We start from the raw sequence: 21,314 nt of genomic DNA on the forward strand, positions 1-21,314 counted from the left end.
TATTTATCCGCACGTGATACCGACTTTTCTCCATCTTTTTGTCAATACAAATCTACGAAATCTTTCCTAATACCCTCGTACTTGTTTTGAACGCTTTCCAACTCCATTCCTTAGTCCTTTTTTCAACTAAACGAACGCACCACGTCATCCTTGTCTTTCTGTGACATTTTGATCCGTTCTGGACCTCGTTTTGTGCGACATTTTCCCCCGATTTTTGATGTGTGTAAACGGCTGAGAGTCCGAATACCCTTTTAATGTAAACGTCTACGAATCCGAATACCCTAAATTCGATGAGTCCGGAAACATTTATGAATCCCAAAAATTTATACCCTAGTGTAAGCGTAGTCTCCGATGCTCAGGGAGTTTAGGTGTAGAATGCCTTCCAGTTTCAATTCTTCCGTAAGTTATGGTTACCTTCCCTAAGTTTGTTACTGCCCGAATAGGGAAGCCTGCGTTGCAGACAAACTTTAAAACCCCGGAGGGTTTAGTTCGTCTGCAACGCAGGCTAGAATAGGGTAAGGTTTCAACGCCCTCGGGACGGGTGGGGCCCGACAAAGGGGGAGGGGGAATAAATAAAACGAAATTACTATATTAGAAAGCAAGCCAAATCAGCTCTTACTGTTTTCCATGCAGTCCTCTATCCAGGTCGAATTGGAACTTGGAAATGTTGGTTTTACAGGAGGGAGGAAAACCGGAAAAAACCCTCGGAACAAGGACGAGAACCAACAACAACATATGACGGCCGGGTCCGGTAATCGGACCCAGGCCTCATTGATGGGAGGCGAGCGCTTTCACCACTGCGCCATCCATGAGGGAGGGGAGAGGGGGTGGTTCCATTGAATAAAACGACTCGTATTGTAAAAGGTCTTCTTTTTATTTCGTTTTTTCCTGGTCGTCCGACATTGAGACGCATATATCCCTACATTTACACTTGACGATTTCCCACAGATGTTCACATTACTACATTAACTAAACTGTTACACTACAGATAAGCACGGCCAGCCAGAGAGCTTCACATGGAACAAATGTACAAAGCTTTGTAACAAGGTACACGGGTTACGGACACGATACAGTTCAGCTTAGCAATGAACAACCTTTGTATGTTGAAAAAGTTCAATTTCATTTGCGGCGTTGAATTCTACAAAAAGCTATAAATCAAGCGATGTTGCTTGTTCGTGACATGAAAAAAAATATAGTTTTTTTTAAGAGAGGATGAAGGTGGAATACCAACCCAAAAAATCGGAAAACAATAAATACAAAATATACTTTCTTAAACTGTACAAAGTATACATGTATGCTTATTAGCTTCACTATGCTCTAAGCACTACTCGGCTACTTTTTCAACACAAAAGGGTTCAATGCCAAACAAGAGATCGCTTTTTATAGCTCAGATACTTTTTTTTCGTTTTCACCTGAAGCGACGCGAGAGAGTTTTTATTTTAAAACACTTCTGCATTTTTTCTCCCATTAAATTTTTCCTCTGCAGTAGAGAGGGCACGTCTATCGTCAACTCTGTTGACGGTTTAAGTTTTTTTTTTGTTTCTCTTTTATACAGTCCTGTGGTGTCACTACTGTGTTGGGTATCCTGCAGCCTGCTGCATGACGTAAGAAGTTGCATTGGCAGGGGCGGGCGCCCCTTGGTGATGTCCTATCATGCCCATCATCTGTTGTGTCTGCGCGGGAGGCTGCTGACCAGCTGAGGATGCTGGCGCCATTTGAGCTGAAGGAGAACAAAGGACTAAAGTGACTGGAGGGAAAACGATTGAACGTTATTAAAAGACCCTTAACGGTCGTGTTGGTTCTACATGTAAGACGAGCTTGAAAATGATGTCTGCTGGCTTCGAGCCCATTTACGTTAAGCCCCTAAGCCCCAGTTAGGGGAGGTACGGTAGATGCGTTTGTTGAGCTGTCATTGGTTCAAAACGCTCGCGTAACCTGGTCTGACCAATAAAAACAAGCACGTTGTTTTCTCAGCCAATCAGGTGCAAAACCAAAACCAACCGTAAAATGGTTTCCTGTCTTTTCCCACGCTTGCCAACGGCTGCAAGGTTAAATGCGACCTCTGATTGGTTCATTGTGTATGATTGACGCGATTTGATTACTTTAATTAGGTTTCACTAGTCTGAGGAGTCGTCTTGGTAGGCTAACTTTTAGACTGAGCGGGAACACACCATTCAGCGGTTAACATATCAAGGAACAAGAATTACAGCAAACCTTTCCTTCGCTCATATACCAAAGAAAAATTCAGACACTTCAGGCTAATGCTTGGGCCAAACGTCGATCATCTCATCAGTCAAACTAAATTCTCCTTTAGGTCAATCCCAAGTAGCTCGACTGATGAAAAGGTCTACGCTTGTCCCGAACACCACCTTCTGTTATTCCCGTCTGCTTTAGACAGAAATAACGTGTCGAGACTCGGCGTGTAGGTGCCTAAAGGGTTTTCAAATAACATAATCTAACCAAATAGTAGCAGGAGTCCTGTCCGAAAGTTCAGACAACAGTGTCGTCATTAACTTGCCGCGTTGCAACCAGTCTGCAGGTCTATATGCTTAAATTGACTACAGGGAAAGGCTTGTTACCCTTTCTCCCGTCAAAACACGATAGCAGCTGCAGACACCATTTTCTGAATGCTCATCTTTTCACAAATGACAATATCTCACCAGGGTATCCCATATGTGCAGGAACAACTTGCATCGGCTGGTTTCTGTCAAAGAAGGCGAGAAGTCATTAAGTTTTCGTCACTAAATAAGAACTGCAAAACATTGAAAAGCTAGAGTTAAGGATGATTTCAAACGACATTAGTGTTTTTTGCTTGACATAACTTACCCCGAATCTTTCAAATAGGTATTTTGAAGTGAAATATTTTTTGTATCTTATATTTTGAAATATTGCAAATATTTTTTCAATATTATGTGTTACCAGTTAGCTCAGATCTAACACAACAATAAAGCTATTATGATTCACTGGATCGCAAAGTATTCACTGGTCAGGTGTTTCTTTTGCCATTGGAGGCTGACAGGTTACACTCGGGGTGGAGGTGATGGGGGAATTGGGGGGAAGGGGTGAAATTTTGTCCGATACTGGAGACTTTACCGACAATTGAAAGGTTTATACATAGTTTCCTAAAAAGCCTATAAATAAAAACAGTTTCTTGTAAACTCGATGGTTTATTTCCCATAAATTGTATTGCTCGTTATGTATAAAACGCCACAACCCCCTCCTGTTTTCCTCCCATGACCCCGTTCTGCCACACCCACCAACCCACGTATGTCACAAAAGGCTGCCCCAACCAGCTTTACACTTACCCAAAGGCCTGCTGTGGATAGTAGACATACTGCGCTGCCGCTGCTGTTGGGTACTGAACATACCCTGCCTGAGCTTGGGCCTGCTGCTGCATAGGCTGCTGACCATAGAACTGTTGGTAATACTGCTGATAGTACTGAAATGCAAAAACAACAACCCAGGATCAATAAATAGGACAAAAAGTGAGGAAGGATCTTGCAACTTGGCAAAATGAAGGTAGGGTAAATGCTCATATCAGAAGAGTTCAAAGGCTAATCAGTGCAGGCACTGCCCAAATCTCTTTTCTATACCAAGAAGCAACTAAGGATATTGCTTCTCCCTTAATGTAGCAGCTCTCGTAACTTTGTAATTCTACTGGTCCTCTAGTGTAGCAGTTGCTATTGTTATTTGGGGCTAGGGCACTGTTCATGTTGTTTGTTCTATTGTTCTCTCAAAGGGTAGCGAGGCATTCGTGTGAGACCTTGTGAGAGCTGGTACCCAACCATCACGTGTTACCCCATCATTGTCAGGTTGCCACAAAAATCTTCAACCCCTGAGAGTTACAACAAGAACCCCTGTCTGTACCCTCATGAAGGCCTCTTGTCAGTCACAGAAAACTCCGTCAGGGATTCCCATATAAAAGGGACAGGAATGCTTGTCGTCTTGCTTAGGGGGTAAATTAAGGATTCTGGTCTCACTTAGGTGTTCAGGACAGAACGCCAGAAATTTTTAGCTGTAAAGGTCTCGTTTAGGGTAAGTGAAGAAATAAAAAGTACATTGTTATACTGTGTTGGTGGTCAAGACTGGCCAGGCATGGAATCAAAAAAAGATTGAGCCATGCCCAGATTGGTCTCCTAAAGAGGATTAAATTCAAATTTTCCAACGACTAACTCGGTCCTTTTTATTTGGGAGTTTCCCCTCCCCAAACCCCAGGCAGACAACACAAATGGTGGTGGAGACTAAATATGATTCAAATACCTGCTGCCACTGCTGCTGATGTGCATTGTTTATTTCTGCATTTTCCTTCCCCCAAGAACACTGAAAATAAAAAACGATTTAAAGTAGAAGTCAGTAATAGATCCCATTAAAAGCATTAAGTAAGCAATTATAAAATTGACTAACACTAAGTAATCATTCCCCTTGATTTTTGGTTATTTTCTCCTTTGGATATTCATCAAATACTTCACCAGCTACTTCTGTATTTATATTTTTTTATATTTTCTGCAACTTTATGTTTATGCAGTCTGTGGCGGGAATAGGCCATTTCTGAGTTGCCCTTTGCCTCTGTTTTAAAACAAGTCTACATGCGAAACCATTCAAATGAAAATGAGTTTGATTTGCATAAAAATGGACTTGTTGGTGAAACTCATTTTCATATGAATAGTTTTGCACGTAGACTCGTTTTGAAACAGAGGCAAAGGGTAACTCGGAAATGGCCTATTGGAACACTTGACACGCCATACGCCTGCACTCTACAGATGATATGCAGGGCTCGAAAAAATCTTGAATTTTAATTTAGACAAGCAGCTATCAAATTTTACTTGCCTAGGTTTACATTTTTATGATTTAGTCGCCAGATCACTTGCCTGGACCCTTGCCAATTGAGCAAGCAAGCATGAAAAGTTACTTGTCAGGAAGGAAAATCTACTTGACCCAGACAACTGGAAGGGACTTTTCTCTGGATATGTATTCATAATTATATGTCAACTGTCAGAATAGAGGGTAGGCAGTACATATAATGTTTAATTATATAAATTATTCCTGAAGATCACATACTTACTTTCAATACATTATCTCCTAATACTGTTCTCTGTGATTGGTAAATTGCTTCTAAAGCTTGATCGTGTGTATAAAATCTATGAAAAGAATTCAGAATGAAGGAGGATTAATATTTGCTAATCTGAACCATAAGCTGATGTTGGTGTTGCAGAATCAACATCAACATAAATGGCACACTGATCATTTGCAAATTCAACTTACTTGATAAATCCATAAAACTTCTCTGGGAAAATTTTGATGTCATAGATCTGTCCAAACTGTGAAAAGTTCTGACGAAGTGTGTCATCTGGCAAAGAAGGAAAAATATAAAGGGTCAATAAATGATTAGAAATAGCAAAAAATACACTTTTACCTTACTGCTTTTTACTCTGTAGTTAATTGTTAATGTCTGCCAATTTGCTCCACTTTCAGAGCTGGAGCTGAATCTGCCCTTCTACTGGGGTGTGTATGTGTGGGGGGAGGGGGGGGGGAGGGGTACTCCGATATGAAAGGATGAGGATGCTTGTCATCCTGCTTAGGGCTGTAAATTATGGATTTTAACCCACTTAGGGTGTTCCAGACAGAATTACAATATTAACAGTTGAGGTCTTTGCATGTGAAGAAACAAAGTTACACAGTCATACTGTGTTTCCAGTCTGAACCGATCTGGCATGAAAAATGGTGTCTTCTAGGGGCCAAAAAAACCCTTGAGGCTTGCCCTATTTGATCTCCTTTTGGGTTTTAATTCAAGTTTACTGACAAGCAAACCCATCCCTTTCATGTGGGAGTCCCCTTCCCTCCCCCGGGAGCCCAGCCCACTAGACTACTAGTCTGAGGCTGGACAGTTAAACAGAATTTGAATGCAGATGTAATAGGGTTAAGTAGAATGGTGACTAGGTTACAGTACTGCCCAGTTGAAAGAAAACAGGGAGAGAAGAAACCAAAACAAGAAAGACCCATCTAAAAGAAAATAAAGCTAAGGACCAAAACTGCTGTTTGCAATAGCAAGGTGTCCATGAAATGGGATTTGAGATACTCTACTGTCTGAGACTATCTGAGCTACAGATGAACTGGTCTACAATTAATGAATAATTATAAACATTTTATGTATGTTTTATGTGTGTTTGGTACTCCTAACTTTATGAGGCTCAAAATTAATAATGATTATACTTACCAGTGCAGCCAGGTGGAAGATTCCCAACATAAACAGTAGAGTTATATGGAGATGCTTGTCTTTGTATTTCATCCATTGACAGTTGCTTCGTATCTTCAAATGAACAAATTACGGTAGAATTTCACATTAGAGTTTAAAAGTTTGAGTTAGAATTTCACATTAGAATTAAACTTTCAGAGACAGACTTATTTGTAATTACATCATAAAGAATCCTTACTTTGAGAATTACAGTCAAAACACCTCAAGCGTTCCTGTCAAGGGTGGATTAATGATTTAATTATTGCAAATTTGATTTCATTCTTTGCTTCAATATTCCATTCTTGAATGGAATGTTTCAATGTTCAAACGGCGACTCAATTTAAAACTCAAATGTTGATTGGATTGTTGTCTGGCTTCACGCCACAGGCACGTGGGAATTCGGCTTGAACTTGCATAAAACTAGTCAACCGTCAAATGTCACACACATTGTTTTCTCATCATTTTGTTTTTCACATTCTTTTATTTCAACCCTATGATAATACCAAAGGAGAGGCGAGACATTTTGGTGCACTGAAAAGGCACAAAAATACTACTGGCAGAAGAAAAAGTGGGGAAAATGACAAAAATGTTGTTGACCCATTTTATGCAAATTGGGGAACTTTTTCAAATTCTCACGTGTCTGTCGCATGAATGAAATCAACATTCGAGTTTTGAATCGAGTCGCCGTTTGAAAATTGAAATATTCAATTCAAGAATGGAATATTGAAGCAAAGAATGAAATCAAATTTTCAATAATGGATCATTAATCCACCCTTGACAGGAACGCTTGAGGTGTTTTGACTAAAAGAACACAATTTCATATAGTGTAAACATAAAATTAATATATAGTGTTACCCTTAGCTACAAAATAAAGCTTAACCACTATCAATTCAACTTCAACCTATAGCTCATAATAGTAACTTAAGCTTGAGATCTGGTGACTAATGCAAGGCTAGTGACCCACATTTTGTTACTGAGGGGTAGTTACCTTCAGAGTCAATTTTGGATTGGCCATTTTCAAAAACCAACCAGCCAGCGACAAGCTACAGATGTAGTATCAACTGACAATTACTTCTTTTCATGGGGCTGAAAACAGCTACCACTCAATGTGTCAAGCACACTCATACTAAACACACCTCTGATACTTCTAGGTTTCAACCATCTACTTAATACTGAAAGAACTTTAACAAAAAATTCCGTGGTGAGACCATGTTTCCTACTTGTTATTTAAATGAAAGTAAAGCAACAACAATTTGTCTTCCTTATCTCAAAATTTTTCTTGCAACTTCTGCAGTAACAAAATTGTGAGACAAGTTGCACAAGGCACTAAAAAGGGTACTATGCTGCCTTGCTGGGGAAACAATGTTCAAAACTTACTCTGTGAGGGAGCTGCTTTCCGAGCAGCCCAATTAGTTCGTATGTTCCTTCCTTTCAACTGTTGTCCTAGATAAAATTCACACAGATAAGATATAGGCAGATCCAAACGCTCCACAATATTATTATGGGATAGGTATCCTTTTAGAAGAAAATCTCCATTAATCAGTACGAATTCCATCAATAAGACATGCAAGCTTCAAATGGGGACATGTAATATGAACAGATGCAAAGTAGACAAATTATATATGAAAAAAGCCAGCACTTGGGGGACATAAGCTGACTGCCCAGTGCTACAATACTCCTGCATTCCTCTCAAAGAGCAGGGCTGAACAAAATAATTACCTTTCATCTCTCTCATGGCTCTTTCTGCATCCTACAAATTAGAAAAATTTGCATATAACAACAGATTAATTTTATTATTTATTGCTAATAAATGTGTTACCAGTGTTTGGACTGCATGGCTGCGTGATGCAGCTCGTACGTCCAACCCACAAGATTGACCCTTGCTCTCCAGTAGCTCAGTGGTTAGAGCATCCGTTCTAGAACACGGAGGGTCGTGGGTTCAAATCCCATCTGGTGCTCAGAATTTTTTCTGAGTTTCCTTATGGTTGATTTGTTGTACAATTATTTCTTATTTGCTATTTGTAAAGAAAGACAGGAAAAAATGAGCATAACATGAATGAAGAACCCAATCATCTTAGAAGAGATTTCAGATCAAAATTGTCCTACGAAGGGTTCACTTAGGCATATGCGTAAAAACAAGTACTGGTAAAAGTGGAACTAATTAGGTCCCAATATATTACATACCTCCTTTTTGAGAAATGACACAAAACCATATCCTTTAGACTTTCCAGAAGTATTATCTTTCACCACGCGACAATCCCTACAGAAAAGGTAATGAAGCAGTCTTGAAATTAACTTAACAATTAATAAAAAATTTCTATGAAAATGAATAAAGGAAAATGAGAAAATATAAACTTTAAGATCGAAAACATTTATGTTTTAATACTAAATCAGTACCGCTGATCAAGTCATGACTTATATGAGCAAAAATGACCTTATCTTTGACCTTAATCTCTCTCTTGTAACATCCTTACAACCTCAATAAACACACCCCTTACGTTCAGAGTATACATGAAAAATCATGAATAAAAAAAATTAACTTTTAAAGGTTTTTATAGCAGTTGTCTTAAAATCTATACTTCTAGTGTAACTATATGTATGAAGTAATAAACACTCTTTTCATTATTCTGAACTCTACTAATTTAGAAGATAAAAAGAAGAAAAACAAGCAAGGAAATGGCATACATCGCCTGGGCGGGATGCAATTAGTGCACAATCATCTGTATTCAAGCAAATAAGGAAGGAAGTGTTACAACACATACTGTATTAAGCATGGATAAAAATATCAAACATATCAACTCTGCACTAGCTTGCATAACAGCATAGAAATGACAAATACTTAACAGTGATTAAAAGTTTAATGCATTGCATAAAGGTGATGCATGAGAACAGTAAATCAAGAAAAGCTTGCTAAAAATGTTACCGTGAATAATAAAATAATTTCACAGTTTCAAAAAAAGAGCTATGTGGTGTAATGTGTATGTAATGCCTTGGTCCTGTGTATTTGAGCATAAAAAATAGCTCCTTTTAATACAAAATACTCTTCAATTTCTTTAAAAATAATCCAAGTTAACTGTCAATGGAAATGATAAATTTGTAATAAAAGCAAGTAACTTACCATGCAATCTTCTTTGGTAATTAACACAAACATTGACATTAATTGTATTCTAATAATCTAAATTGCGAAAACCATTAAAAGCGAAGGGAAAGATGTGACAACTTTCCAAATGTTTGTTTGTTTCTGCACTGAACAAGCAATTATTTTAAATCAGTTTTGCTTTACCGTTCTCTTTACTTTCTAGAAACACCCAAGAACTAGTACTTTTGGCAACAAAGTTGTGCCTAGATATTTAGATTTTTGTTACTAATGTCATAAAAGAAATTTAATTGTTAAGTTTGGAAAAATTATCTTAAACCAAAAAACACACAAAACTAGTTTATGGTCACAAACAGATTAACAAAGTTGAAAAGACAAGAAAGTAACCTAACTGTAACCACTCCCATTCTCAGCTTTGCATTGGCAATCACTGCAAACCAAAGACTTTGTCATTTCTGGGCAAGCTAGTATGTAACATAATTGAAGAGTTCAGTGTCTATAGAAGTTTGGTAGCCTGGTGGGCAAGTGAAATCAATGTCAGAAGTCTTGTGAGATATTTAGTGAAAGCAGGGGCAAAATGATAGGGGACTATTTAAACAGTCTTGTAGATGGAATATACAATGTAAAAACCAAGTATGGTAATAAAAAATCAAGCGTACTACATACTACATGAAGTGCTTTAGTTTTTGGCTTAAAACTCAGGAACTGATTTTCACATGACTGGGACTTTGAATGAACATGCAAATAGATTTGGAGTAAAATATTTTCTCATCCAGCCCTCCAACCAAGTAAATCAGCCACTCCTATATATTTACACTGAACTCTTCAATTAATTACATGCAGTAAGCTTAGTTTACTTAGTAAAAAAGTAAAAACCACTCTCTGTGGCAAACAGGGGCAAAAATGCACCCAATATGTTACAGTACATATAAAAAACTTTGCCCTGACTCTACACAACTAGTTAATTCACTTTAATTATGGACAGAATTTAAATGCTTCCTTTTGAAGATGTCAAAAAGTCAAATAACTACACAGTGTTTTGGTACTGTTAAAGGTGAGTAACAATAAGAATGCTCCCTTTTGGTTTCTATCAACTTGGATAATATGGCTTGGGATGGTTGGATAATAAAATTATTGACTCATTGTTCTGTCCTTTATCAACTGTCAGCTAGTAGAAACCTTGAGCTTGCAGTCTTACAGTTAATTACTCAGCCATCATTAATTTTAAAGAATTCTCAGAAGAACAAAGGGTAAAAATGTATATGGTCACATTAAATAAAGGTGAATGCTTCAATGGGATGCCAAGGATGTTGAAGATTAAAATTGATTTGGTAGCATGTAGGTTACGAAACAACAGTAATTGAAAGGTTACAGTAAAATAAACAGTAAAAAAGGAATAAAAAATGGTAATACTTACGTTACTTGTCCAAAAGCAGCAAAAGCTTTATAAAGACCATCATTGTTAATTTCTGAATCAAGGTCACCCACAAATATGTGGTAATGATCTGTAATAATAACATAAAACCAAAATACATTGATTAGTAATTCTAATTCCCAAACTGAAACAAGTAAATTTAACATATGGGCAATCTTTATATCAGACACACAGGTTAACAACTTGTAGCATTGCCTGTTTGCCCAATAACTTGTTTAAGTATCCATTTTCAGAAATCCCAACCCAAAAACCTCACAATCCGGTAGATTGTCAATTCTGCATTAAGGTACCTAATGGTGTAATAAAATAGAGCTCCACCAATTCATCCACAAAACACACAAAAATCTAAAAATTTCCCCGAAAATCAGCCAAAAGAAGCATGAAAACACATACTTCAGGCACTGTCCTTCATATCCAAGAGATTTGATGACCCCCCTATGGGAGACTGGTAGAGTTTAATTTGCATAGTAAATACATTTTATACACCTGGGTGGAGAGGGTACCAGGTCAGTGACTTGTGTCGTACAGTATTTTTGCTTCACATAAGCACAAGTAATCAGGACAAATGCCAAACTCTAGATCTATAAAAAGTCCACGAACAGCCGGTAGTTTAAAACCAGTTGGCTAACATGCTTCCCAGAGCTGATACTAGACGGTAATTCACTGTTTCACAACAAGGCCTCACTTGCCACTGTTGTGAGACTAGCTGATGGAATCGTGTTTGCGTCTTGAGTTAAACAAAAAAAGAATACTGTTAACGGGCTGCCAAATTGGTTTTTACTTTATTACTTTAACAAGACAACTCTCTCCCACACCCCCTCCCCTGAAAAACAAAATTGACTGACACAAAAGCTGAGATTTCACTTCAAACAAAACTGTGTAATGAATATGACAAAATAAACAAATAAATAGTCATTTATGACTGGTTATATAGTTCACCAGTCAGACAGAATGAATATTAGAGGCAATAGGACAGAGGGTCACTTTAAATAATACATGTTAAGCTTTCTTTCAATCACTGAGGTTTTAATCAACTAGCCAAAGGTGGTAAGACGCCAATTAATTTTTACACTGTCTTGCTTATTTGATAATTTACTGTCTTGAGTGCAGACTTGCCCAAAGACAGTTGAGTGTGTTTGACAATTACAATGAACTTGCTTTTCAAATGACAAATTCTAATAAGTTTAAGTAGCCAGAATACCATCTAAAGCGCTGAGTAGATTTTTAAATTTAATCTTTTTGTTTTTCTTTAACAATTATTCTGTCAAAAAATCTAAGTTAAGAAAACCAAAACAATTCTTAAGGTTCACCACAAATTTCCTGTTCAAACAAAGGCTATGATAAAACACAATGGTTAGCTGTTAAATCAAAATAACTATGATAATTGCTAATGGAGGTGAGAGTGAAAAGCCTGAAATTTATAATACACTTAACAAAATGATGTTTTATCAAAGAGCTTACAAGCAGTCACACAACTTTGCACTATCTGTCAAAGTTGATAGGTTTTGAAACTGAAAATTGCTTAAATTAGACTAAAGATTGAATTCATATTGTTGCCTGAAATCATCTGTCAAACAGAATGACAATAACATGAAACATTTGGCTGGAGAATAAGAAGCAAACATTTGAGACAGTGGCATGAAAAATCTACAAAGAAAAGCACTAATTATCAACAGTGCAAACTATTATACAGATTTGCAAAACCATAGATATTTCTCACAGAAAATATCCAAGGGAACTTTGAGTGAATGCAATTAATATTAATGAGGTCACCAATAAATTACTTCAAACCAATAATTCTGGCTTGCAATCCTTCAATCAACCATGAATTCAAGCCTCTTAATATTATAGTAAGCAAGACCAGTTCTATTGAGAAATCTGCCAAATCACTTTTGCACATTTTAAACCAACAATTGGGCTTTGAGTAGCAGAGGAATGGAAGCCAAACAATACTTTAAAATACAGTGAATTCATGTGTGTGTGTGTGCGTGAGATAATAATAGCAAAGGAAGGGAGTTCTCTGTTGTGAATCAATAAAAATAAACTGCTTAGTTCTAACTGAGAGTCTGAGCAGACAAATCTGCAGTTAAAGAATTGAATAAAAAGAAAATTGTGTAGACTTACTACTTGTATCCTTCCTCATGCCTCCTGTGTTATTCGTCGCCCAGTTCACCTTGATATTCTGGGCAGGACATGCAAGAGAAGAAGAAAGAAACAATGAACATCATCCATTATTAATCACTAATTGATCTTCTTATTATAGCAAGTTACTGCCAGCTGCTGGTGTTCACTCCATTAGGCAGGTGGCCTGGAGTGAAGTTAGCACAAGAGTTCTAAAAGAATCTCTGACCACAACACAGTTACGACGGCTTTAATCGTGCCAGCGTGTTTGACTTTGAGGCAATTTGTGATAGACACAATTCTCACACTTAAAATCAATTTCTGTAAAATTGAAAACCAATTTCAAGGACCAAAACACTGGTGATTCCTCTACTTCTGTGACTGTTTTTATTTGAAGGAAATGAAGTATTTATCAATTCTGCTCCTTAGACATGACAGATCTGCCATTTGGAGAAAACCCATTGGACAAGAATGAAAATAATTTTATTCAGACCTGTCAAGTTTTAAACCACTGAATATAAACATGTCTACGAAATTACAGCCCCATGTGTCTTCTCAATTACATCCTCTGCGACCCACAAAACAATCACACTGTTCAACCTTCACCTGTCTACTACAAGTATGCAAACAATATACTGTAAACTGTGCTCCCAAAAAATCCTCACACTGTCAGTAAAAGACATAGATGAATCAATAACTCAATGGATCTTAACATGTTTGAATAAAAACAAACTGATCTTTAAATGCACTTGGGTGTAGATATGTTCATTATTTTAAAATACTTCATTACTTTCAACTGGGAAACAACAATGCCTGGCTAAATTTTGATATACATTTGGGTGGAGTTTCTCCAATATAATTATTCACCAAAGTTCACAAAAGATAAAAAAATAATTTAAAACCGTATAATTATCTTTGGTCTAAAATTAATGGTCATCATATCAATTTACTGGGAGCTGAACAGATATTTTTTTGCCATACTGACTTTAATATATACATGGTTTCCCTCTTAGTTAAGAAAGCTTCCAAACAATACCAGCAGGTGAAGTGAAACCTCTCTAGGTGACCAAATCCCTAAGCAAACAACATGTGAAGCCCTGGATATTTCTCACCCCACAGAAACATCACTATCAGTGGTAGAAAAAATACTGATTCAACAAATTATGCATCAATTGTCAACCCACTACTGATGCATCTACCAATATACCCCTAACAAGCAACCCTGGCAGCCTGATGACCTCCCTTGGCTTAAGATTTTGGGTGGTCACTTCTTAGTGGGTTTCAACAACATGTGGCTATTCCAGAAGGGAAAAAATTATTTCACAGGAACATGGTATAGGCATTGTCAGTGCATTGCTATGGCAAAAGTAATAGAAGTATCACAAATAATTTGGAGATCTTGTTTAGAAATCTAGTACCATTGGTTAAAAGGCTTGTAAACTTGATAACTCCCAAGTAATACATGTACCAGCGCATGAAGCAAAACCCCCCTGAGAGACCAAATCTGGTAAGCAAACTACACATACCCCTGGTAGATCCCTAGAATTTTTCCATTACAGTTAAGTGTGTACATCACACTATCTTTAGTTAACAGATATAAAGAATCAAAATTGACCAGTTTGACCATCATTGATACATATTCCAACAAATCCCTGCTTAACAAGCACAAAGGGTCTGATAACCCCCTTGATTTAAGAGTTCGGGTGGTCTTAAACTGCATGTGGCTACATGCATCTCTTAAAGTGAGAAAAATACCTTTTTGTGGTAAAATACAGATTATGTAATACTGTTAAAGAATGATCAACTAATAAAAATAAAAGACACCTATCTATAGGTGAACATCTTGTTTGCAAAGCTTGTGTACTTAAGTAAGTCAAATGATGTTTTATTGTCACACCCATATTACCACAACTAGACTATTTAATGGGAGTTACTTTGTACATTTTCAGCATCATTCACAAGACAGGGTCTAATTTTCTACTAACACACAAAAATGAATATTTATCAACACGCTGATTTTTGACAGTTAGCTGTCATTGAATTATCTCAATGCCATTTATTACTGTCAGTGTTCAAAATTTCACTCTCTTTCTTCATCCATAATGAATGTCAGTGCCTTGTTTTGACTTGAAAGTTAATAAGCCAACCAAATATGACAGCATGTAGGCTATCACACAATAATCTGCAGATTATTCTAGAAAAAAAGAAGGTCAAGGCCATTGTAAACCAGTCAATGTTATGGAAAAACAAAGAATTCGAAACCAACAATGAATAAACTAAAGGAATGAAAGAAAGAGCAGTTTTACATTTTTTTTGTTCCTTTTGTATGGTGACAAAGATAATCATTAATTTTATTAAATAGCTTGAACTGCAAACCTTAAAATCTTTTTCAACGAGCACAAGTATACAACTTAGTACTTTTGTCAAAGTGCACAGTGTGAAATAATTAACCTGTCAATGAAACCCTAACTTGTCAAAAGCAATAATTAAAGTGTTTCAAGGCACATTAGTTTTGTTAGCTGCAGCATTTCACTTTTAAATTGAGTTTATAAATAACTGTATATAATTGGTGGTGAGGAACATGTAAGTCTATAGAACTAAGGGAAATTTTAAATCCACAGTCAGTCTTTAAGTTGCTGAGGATACAATTCATATGCACTACATACTATTTTTAAGAAAGGATAAACCAGGATTCTTTTTTTGGGTGACCTAACCCCTGAATCCCAAGTTCAAACACCTTATAAACTCCTCAATGACTGCCATACATTTCTTTAAATGGTTGTTCTGAGATGTTGATGGGCTAAAGTAGACTGAATATATTGTGGTTCAATTTTACCCTTGGACTTGGTGCAATCTGGTATTTTCCTTTATTTTATAATTATTCATAATCATAAGTATTACCATTTCACCAGGACAAAGGAAAATACCAAATTGTACCAGGGGAAAAATTGAACTACAATCTGTACATACATTCTCTCGACACATCTGCTTTAAAATACAAATTATGTGATCGTACTCTGGACAAATCGAATTATTATCTCTTAGGCTATTCAGTTCTACACAAAGCACTAATAAAATTATGTTATTAAGGAGAATATCCTTTTTATTACCAATCACTGATTGGATAGAAAAAATGTTATTGAGAGTTCTCTTTGCTCCAATGAAAGGCTAACACTAGAAATGGTAGCTTTTCAAATCTGCTATTTGCAGCTTATTTATTGAATAATAATTATCACACATTTTATCCAAAAATGGTTAAAAAAAGTGTTTGGTTGGAAAACCTTGACCAAATCAAGTTTCAATCGAGTTTGATGTTCATCAAAAAAGTTTCATGATCAACCAAATCAATCGAAATTTTGTTCCCAGTAAATTAAGAGAAACAAACCAACCAATTCAACCTGAAATTGTGATCCCAGACATCGACGTTATTATGAAAATTTAACGAGTGGACATCCTTAGCTTGGTCAGGCATTTAGACATTGCCCAACTGTTCAAGTGACAAATAAATGTAGTTGGAATAGCATCTGCTTGGACACTTAGTCTAGGTCAGCTGTTCCATATGAAGACTATTAGAAAAAGTTTAGTCAGAGGGACAATGCTTTTTTGTGAGGGAAAAAACTCTTTCATCACTGACACATTTACACTTAGGAAATAATTACATAAAGTGAATGATCTAACGTGCAATAAAGTGCCAACAGACTCACGTGTGTGGGCATATTTTTGGGGCAGGGAATGTACCGCCAAGACCCACTTGATGAGGGACCTCAGTATATGGGGCCATGCCAAGGGGAGCCACATGCACGTCCTGCAAGGTGGGCATAGTCCTGGGTCAAGTGACTCTGTCCAGCGGAGTACTCTGCTTGACAGGGTCACTTGACCCAGGACATTACAGGCCTCAATTTCCTGTCCTTAGTTTATCATGTCTAAAGTATTTTACACTAAATTGATTGAACAAACAGTTACCTGTCAATTAACACAAAATGGGAAGGATGGAGGGCTTGTACTAAAACCCGAAACAAAAAAGAGGCAAAACACCAGACCAAAACGAACACAATGGAGTCAGGAGACCAAAGAAAGCACTCTGGTTAGCCTGAATGATGCTCAGGTTAGCCTGTTTACGGTTACCTCTCAATAATGGCAATGGGTTTTGCTTGTTTTGATGGTTTTGTTTGTTTCATTTCCCCGTTTCAGGTTTAAGTACAACAACAACTTGCAGCAGGGCCTTCTAAAAGTAAGGTCCCAACCAACCCAAACAATTGAAAATGGTCAATTATAACAGAAAACAGCTATCGGCATGTAAAGAAAGTCCTTTCTGATAGCCTGGGGCCAGAGGTTTTTCCTGTCGGGAAAATGTGTTCTATCCTTCTCTTGTGCGACAGGCATGTAAAGTTTTCAGACTTTTTGTTGGAAGATGAAGAAGGCTATCAAGAAAGGTCATTTCAACCATTTCAGCTGACAAATGATGGAAAAAGCAGTGGTTGCTGAACCTTAGAGTTTTGCAATGAGTTACCATAGTCTCTCGGTTATAAGACGCACTCCAAACTTGGCAACTTTGACCTGTTAAGTTTCTAAACTGAAAATTTCCAAAACACACGGTTATAAGACGCTCCATGTGTTGGGAAGTTAAAAAAAACACAGGCATCAATTTAAGGACAGTTCTCCTTACAGAATTTGAATGTTGTTCATACTTCTTGACACAATTTTTGAATAAAGAGGTAACATTTTTTGCCAACATACATGTAAGATGAAAATCCACTTTAGCTAAACATCTTTCCATCATTCGTGCTTTGAACTTGACTGCTTAGTAACCTGGCAGATGCGTAGTTACCAGTGACCACTGAGTTTGTAGCTTGGTTACTAAGTTTTTAGCATCCTTCATACTTTGTTTATGAAGTAGTTTTCAAAGATTCACAGGCTCTTCTGGTGTTTTACTTCGAATTTACAAAACTGAAGAAAGGTTTGTTTAAAATGAGTATGCTTGATTTTCTTTCTCTGTTTTGACATAATGCTGACAGCAGGTGTTACTGTTTATCAGAATACAGGCACTTATTGGCAGACACATTCATAATTAAAAAGGGGGCACTTATTGGAAGGCTGGTGCTAAACTGAATCGGCAACCGGTCGTTTCGCCTACGAGTGGATTCACTAACAACCAGTTCTCTTACGTCTTTGGTCGATTCGCCTTTGTCTGAAGTTAGCGAAATGAATTTAGACGTAAGTAAATCGACCTAAGATGTAAGCAAACTGGTCGTTAGCGAATCCACTCGTAGGTGAAATGACCGCAATTCAATTGAATCATTAGATGTAGCTGATGGAAACTATTTAATTTGCACGATAAACATTATCGCAAAGAAATTCCTTTAAGGGACTACAGACTTAAGGAAAGCTTACCTTGTCATATACATTCCTATTATTCATCGCAAAAAGTGCATATTCTGCCGCTTCTTTGGTTTCAAATTCTACGAAGCAGTAAGGATCAGTTGAGGAACTCTATTAAAGAGAGGGGAAACAAAAATTGGTTAGAAGTACGTACATGGATGGAAGTCGAGCCAAAATTCCAAATCATTCAGGACATTATCTGTTGCTAAGACAACCAGGGGGCAAGGAACTAAGAGAAGACAAAAACCAGCATGCAAAGGAAGTTCTGTCTGATAGCCTGGAGCTAGTGGATTTTATCCATCATCTACCTGATAGAGGGAGGCATTGGGGGGTGCTGAACACCTCACTACTGCAAAAATTTTTGGCAAATATTGCAATACCGCAAAAAATTTCGGAAAATACCCCAATTTTATAGAAAGCTTGCATTACTGGCAGAATTGTTGACGTGAGGGCAAAAAGCGAGGCAAAAACGAGTGGTGGTTTGTGGAAACAATAACACGACTTAAACCTGGTTGTTAAAACAGTCAAATTGTAGTTAAAAAATGTTTGACAAAATTAGGTTGTTTCAGCTTGCTTCCGAAAAACCAGAAATAGCTGAAAATGGTCGGAAAAATGCGAAGGATAAGTTTTCATACCGACTATCGTCGACCAAAATGCTAAGAAAACACATCCCGCAGGTTTGGAGAATACTGCAATACCGCAATTCAAGATTAAAATTACCGAAGTACAGCATGAAAAATTGGCCAACACCGCAATACCGCAAACCCCAATGTCCCCCTCCTGATGAACAAGTAACATTTTTGGACTTTTTTGTTGGCAGATGAAGCGAGACCATTGGGAAAGACCAATGGTTCCAACTTGCCCGGAGGACAACCTGGACCATTCTGCCCCTACCCCCAGCACCGCACATTTCTTTTCCACCCTCTCTGCTGAGCGCTAACAGTGGGAATCAGTGGAGATGGAAGATGAAAATAATACCTCTTTTTTGTTGCTCCCTTACTTTCCCAGCTCATTTGATAACAAATGAGGATTTTTAAAAACTTTTTCCAGCAGATAATTAATTAAATAGTAGAATTTCAGAAAATGAAACAGAATTGCTTGGTCAGTTATTAAAAATAAAAATAATCGAGCTTTCGTGTATGAAATTTTCCCGCTGAAAGAATAAATTATCACCGGAAGTCTACAGGATGGAGAGTAACAAAGCCAAGAATCCATGGCATAAAAAATACGTTGTTCTATCAAGATAATCTTCATTTCAATTTACAAAGTTCTTATTATCTAATTATGATAAGAGCCGGTTAATCAAGTTTTTCTGGACACCAAGTGAGTCTACACGTATCAATGAACTGAAGCTTGTGACTTCGACGAGTCACAACGGTTCACGTTCAAATATAAAAGAGCTACAAACGACCCAGTTATAAGCTTACAGTAAAGCAATACGCATCTACAAACAAGGAGAATAAGATGTAGGATAACATAAAAGACTTCAGGCACCGTTATACACAAAGAAGACACAAGCTTCATTTACAAATAAAATAAACTTTCATCGTATCATGTGTAGTATAATTTTCGGAGTACGTGCGCCGGCCGGCACCAAATCAAACAACGCTGAATTCACAAGCAATAAATAAATACCTACCGCATTAATCATCTTGCATCGCACAACCTTTCCACATTTTGAGAAAATATCCTCGATAAACTGCTCTGTACAACGTCGATCTAAGTTTCCGACATAGCTGAAGTGAAATGACAAAAAAATGTTAGCGACAGCGTGCAACTTCCTGAATAACAAAACCGAAGATCTCTGACAGTTTCGCAGTTCTTTTACTTACAGGCTTGTTTTCTTGTCGTCAAGGTCGTCCTTGAAAGAGAAATTTTATTCGTTAGCGATAAGAATGAAGGAAAATCGTATTAAGTTTTCTTTTTACTCACCATTGTGGCTTTATCAAAAGATGGAATATTACGGAGAAAATTTAGGAGAAGCCTGTCGTGCGCACGCAACAAAAAATTGTGACGTCATAAACGCTGACTTTGGAACTCTGGGAAATTATTCTGGGTCGGGCGCGTGCGCGGGTCGACCGGGATTGACCGGGATTTGATAATGAAGGGTGGATTCTGGAGAAGGGCGGCAAAGATCGATGAAGGAGAGCAAGCGGAAAGATGGGGGTATCATCATCATGTTCGTGTTTGTCGTACAAGTAGGAAGAAGCAAATACACAAATTCGATTGAAGACAGTCACAGTTTAATCTCGGCGAGGACGGTCAGGAACCCGTCTCTTTTTTTCGCACTGATTAAGGCGGGCCCCAAGATGATGTTACAGTACACGGGACAACTTGCAATAACGATTTTTCGCGCAACACCGCGTCAACTTTTCGTGGAATGTTACGCAACATCGTAAAAGATGTATTTGGCAACATGCATGTTACACGAGACGATTTTCAGCGCAACGCCAACTCGCAACATTTCGCGCGCGCGTCCAGGCCATGTTAAACAGAATTCTGGGAAGGCGTTGCGCGAAAAATCGACGGCGACCCTGTTACACAAGTCAACTTTCTAAATATTCGTCATCTTACGTTGTGAGTTTTTTACTTGGGTTTAAAAGTTCAAAAAAGGTCAAAAGTTGCGCAAAAATCGCGTCCGGTACTATGTTACACGGTGAACGATTTTTCGCGCAACGAGAACGGGAACGTCAGTTGACGACGGCGCGCGCATTAAAGCGGCCTTCACACGACAAGCTAAAGGCCAACTCGTGTTAGAACACTCAAGTTGGTGTGTGTGAACGATGCATCAACGGGAAACAAGTTGGCCAACTGTTGGCGACAAAATAGAACTTGTCTCTATTCTCACCAATAGTTTGCCAACTTGTTTGCCAACTGTTGTTGTGTCGTTCACACACACCAACTTGAGTTTGCCAACATGAGTTTGCCAACTTAAGTTTGTCGTGTGAAGGCCGCTTAAAAAATGCCCATGTATGGCTGTTTATATGCGCGCGCTACCCATATATGGGTAGTTTTAATGGAGTCCCTAACTAACCCGGGCCGAACGCGAG

The 21,314-nt window shown here is 37.7% G+C and overlaps 1 protein-coding gene and 1 non-coding gene across 2 annotated transcripts; one reads left to right on the top strand and one right to left on the bottom strand.

Moving 5' to 3' along the window:
- Positions 1 to 855: 855 nt before the first annotated feature.
- Positions 856 to 20,267, bottom strand: LOC144643329 (nucleolysin TIAR-like). Its single transcript, XM_078502540.1, has 16 exons — positions 20,197 to 20,267; positions 20,097 to 20,125; positions 19,904 to 20,000; positions 18,277 to 18,375; positions 12,889 to 12,946; positions 10,747 to 10,834; positions 8,417 to 8,492; positions 7,952 to 7,982; positions 7,610 to 7,675; positions 6,215 to 6,307; positions 5,263 to 5,347; positions 5,063 to 5,138; positions 4,261 to 4,320; positions 3,306 to 3,439; positions 2,661 to 2,704; positions 856 to 1,720 (listed from the first exon to the last, which is right to left on the bottom strand). The coding sequence occupies exons 1-16, from the start codon at positions 20,197 to 20,199 to the stop codon at positions 1,569 to 1,571; spliced, it is 1,191 nt and encodes a 396-aa protein (XP_078358666.1). The 5' UTR covers positions 20,200 to 20,267; the 3' UTR covers positions 856 to 1,568.
- Trnas-aga (transfer RNA serine (anticodon AGA)) lies at positions 8,115 to 8,190 on the top strand. The gene has a single exon. It is a non-coding gene; the product is annotated as a tRNA-Ser (tRNA).
- Positions 20,268 to 21,314: the final 1,047 nt, after the last annotated feature.

Source organism: Oculina patagonica, chromosome 2 (genome assembly GCF_052425735.1).
Source record: "Oculina patagonica isolate OP01 chromosome 2, crgOcupat, whole genome shotgun sequence".
Classification (NCBI taxonomy): Eukaryota; Metazoa; Cnidaria; class Anthozoa; order Scleractinia; family Oculinidae; genus Oculina; species Oculina patagonica.

Excerpts from the sequence above, each read along its gene's own strand:
- LOC144643329 (XM_078502540.1), bottom strand. Across the intron at positions 7,983-8,416 it reads TGTCATTTCTCAAAAAGGAG|GATGCAGAAAGAGCCATGAG; the intron begins GTATGTAATATA and ends TCTAATTTGTAG. Across the intron at positions 6,308-7,609 it reads GAAAGCAGCTCCCTCACAGA|ATACGAAGCAACTGTCAATG; the intron begins GTAAGTTTTGAA and ends GTTCATTTGAAG.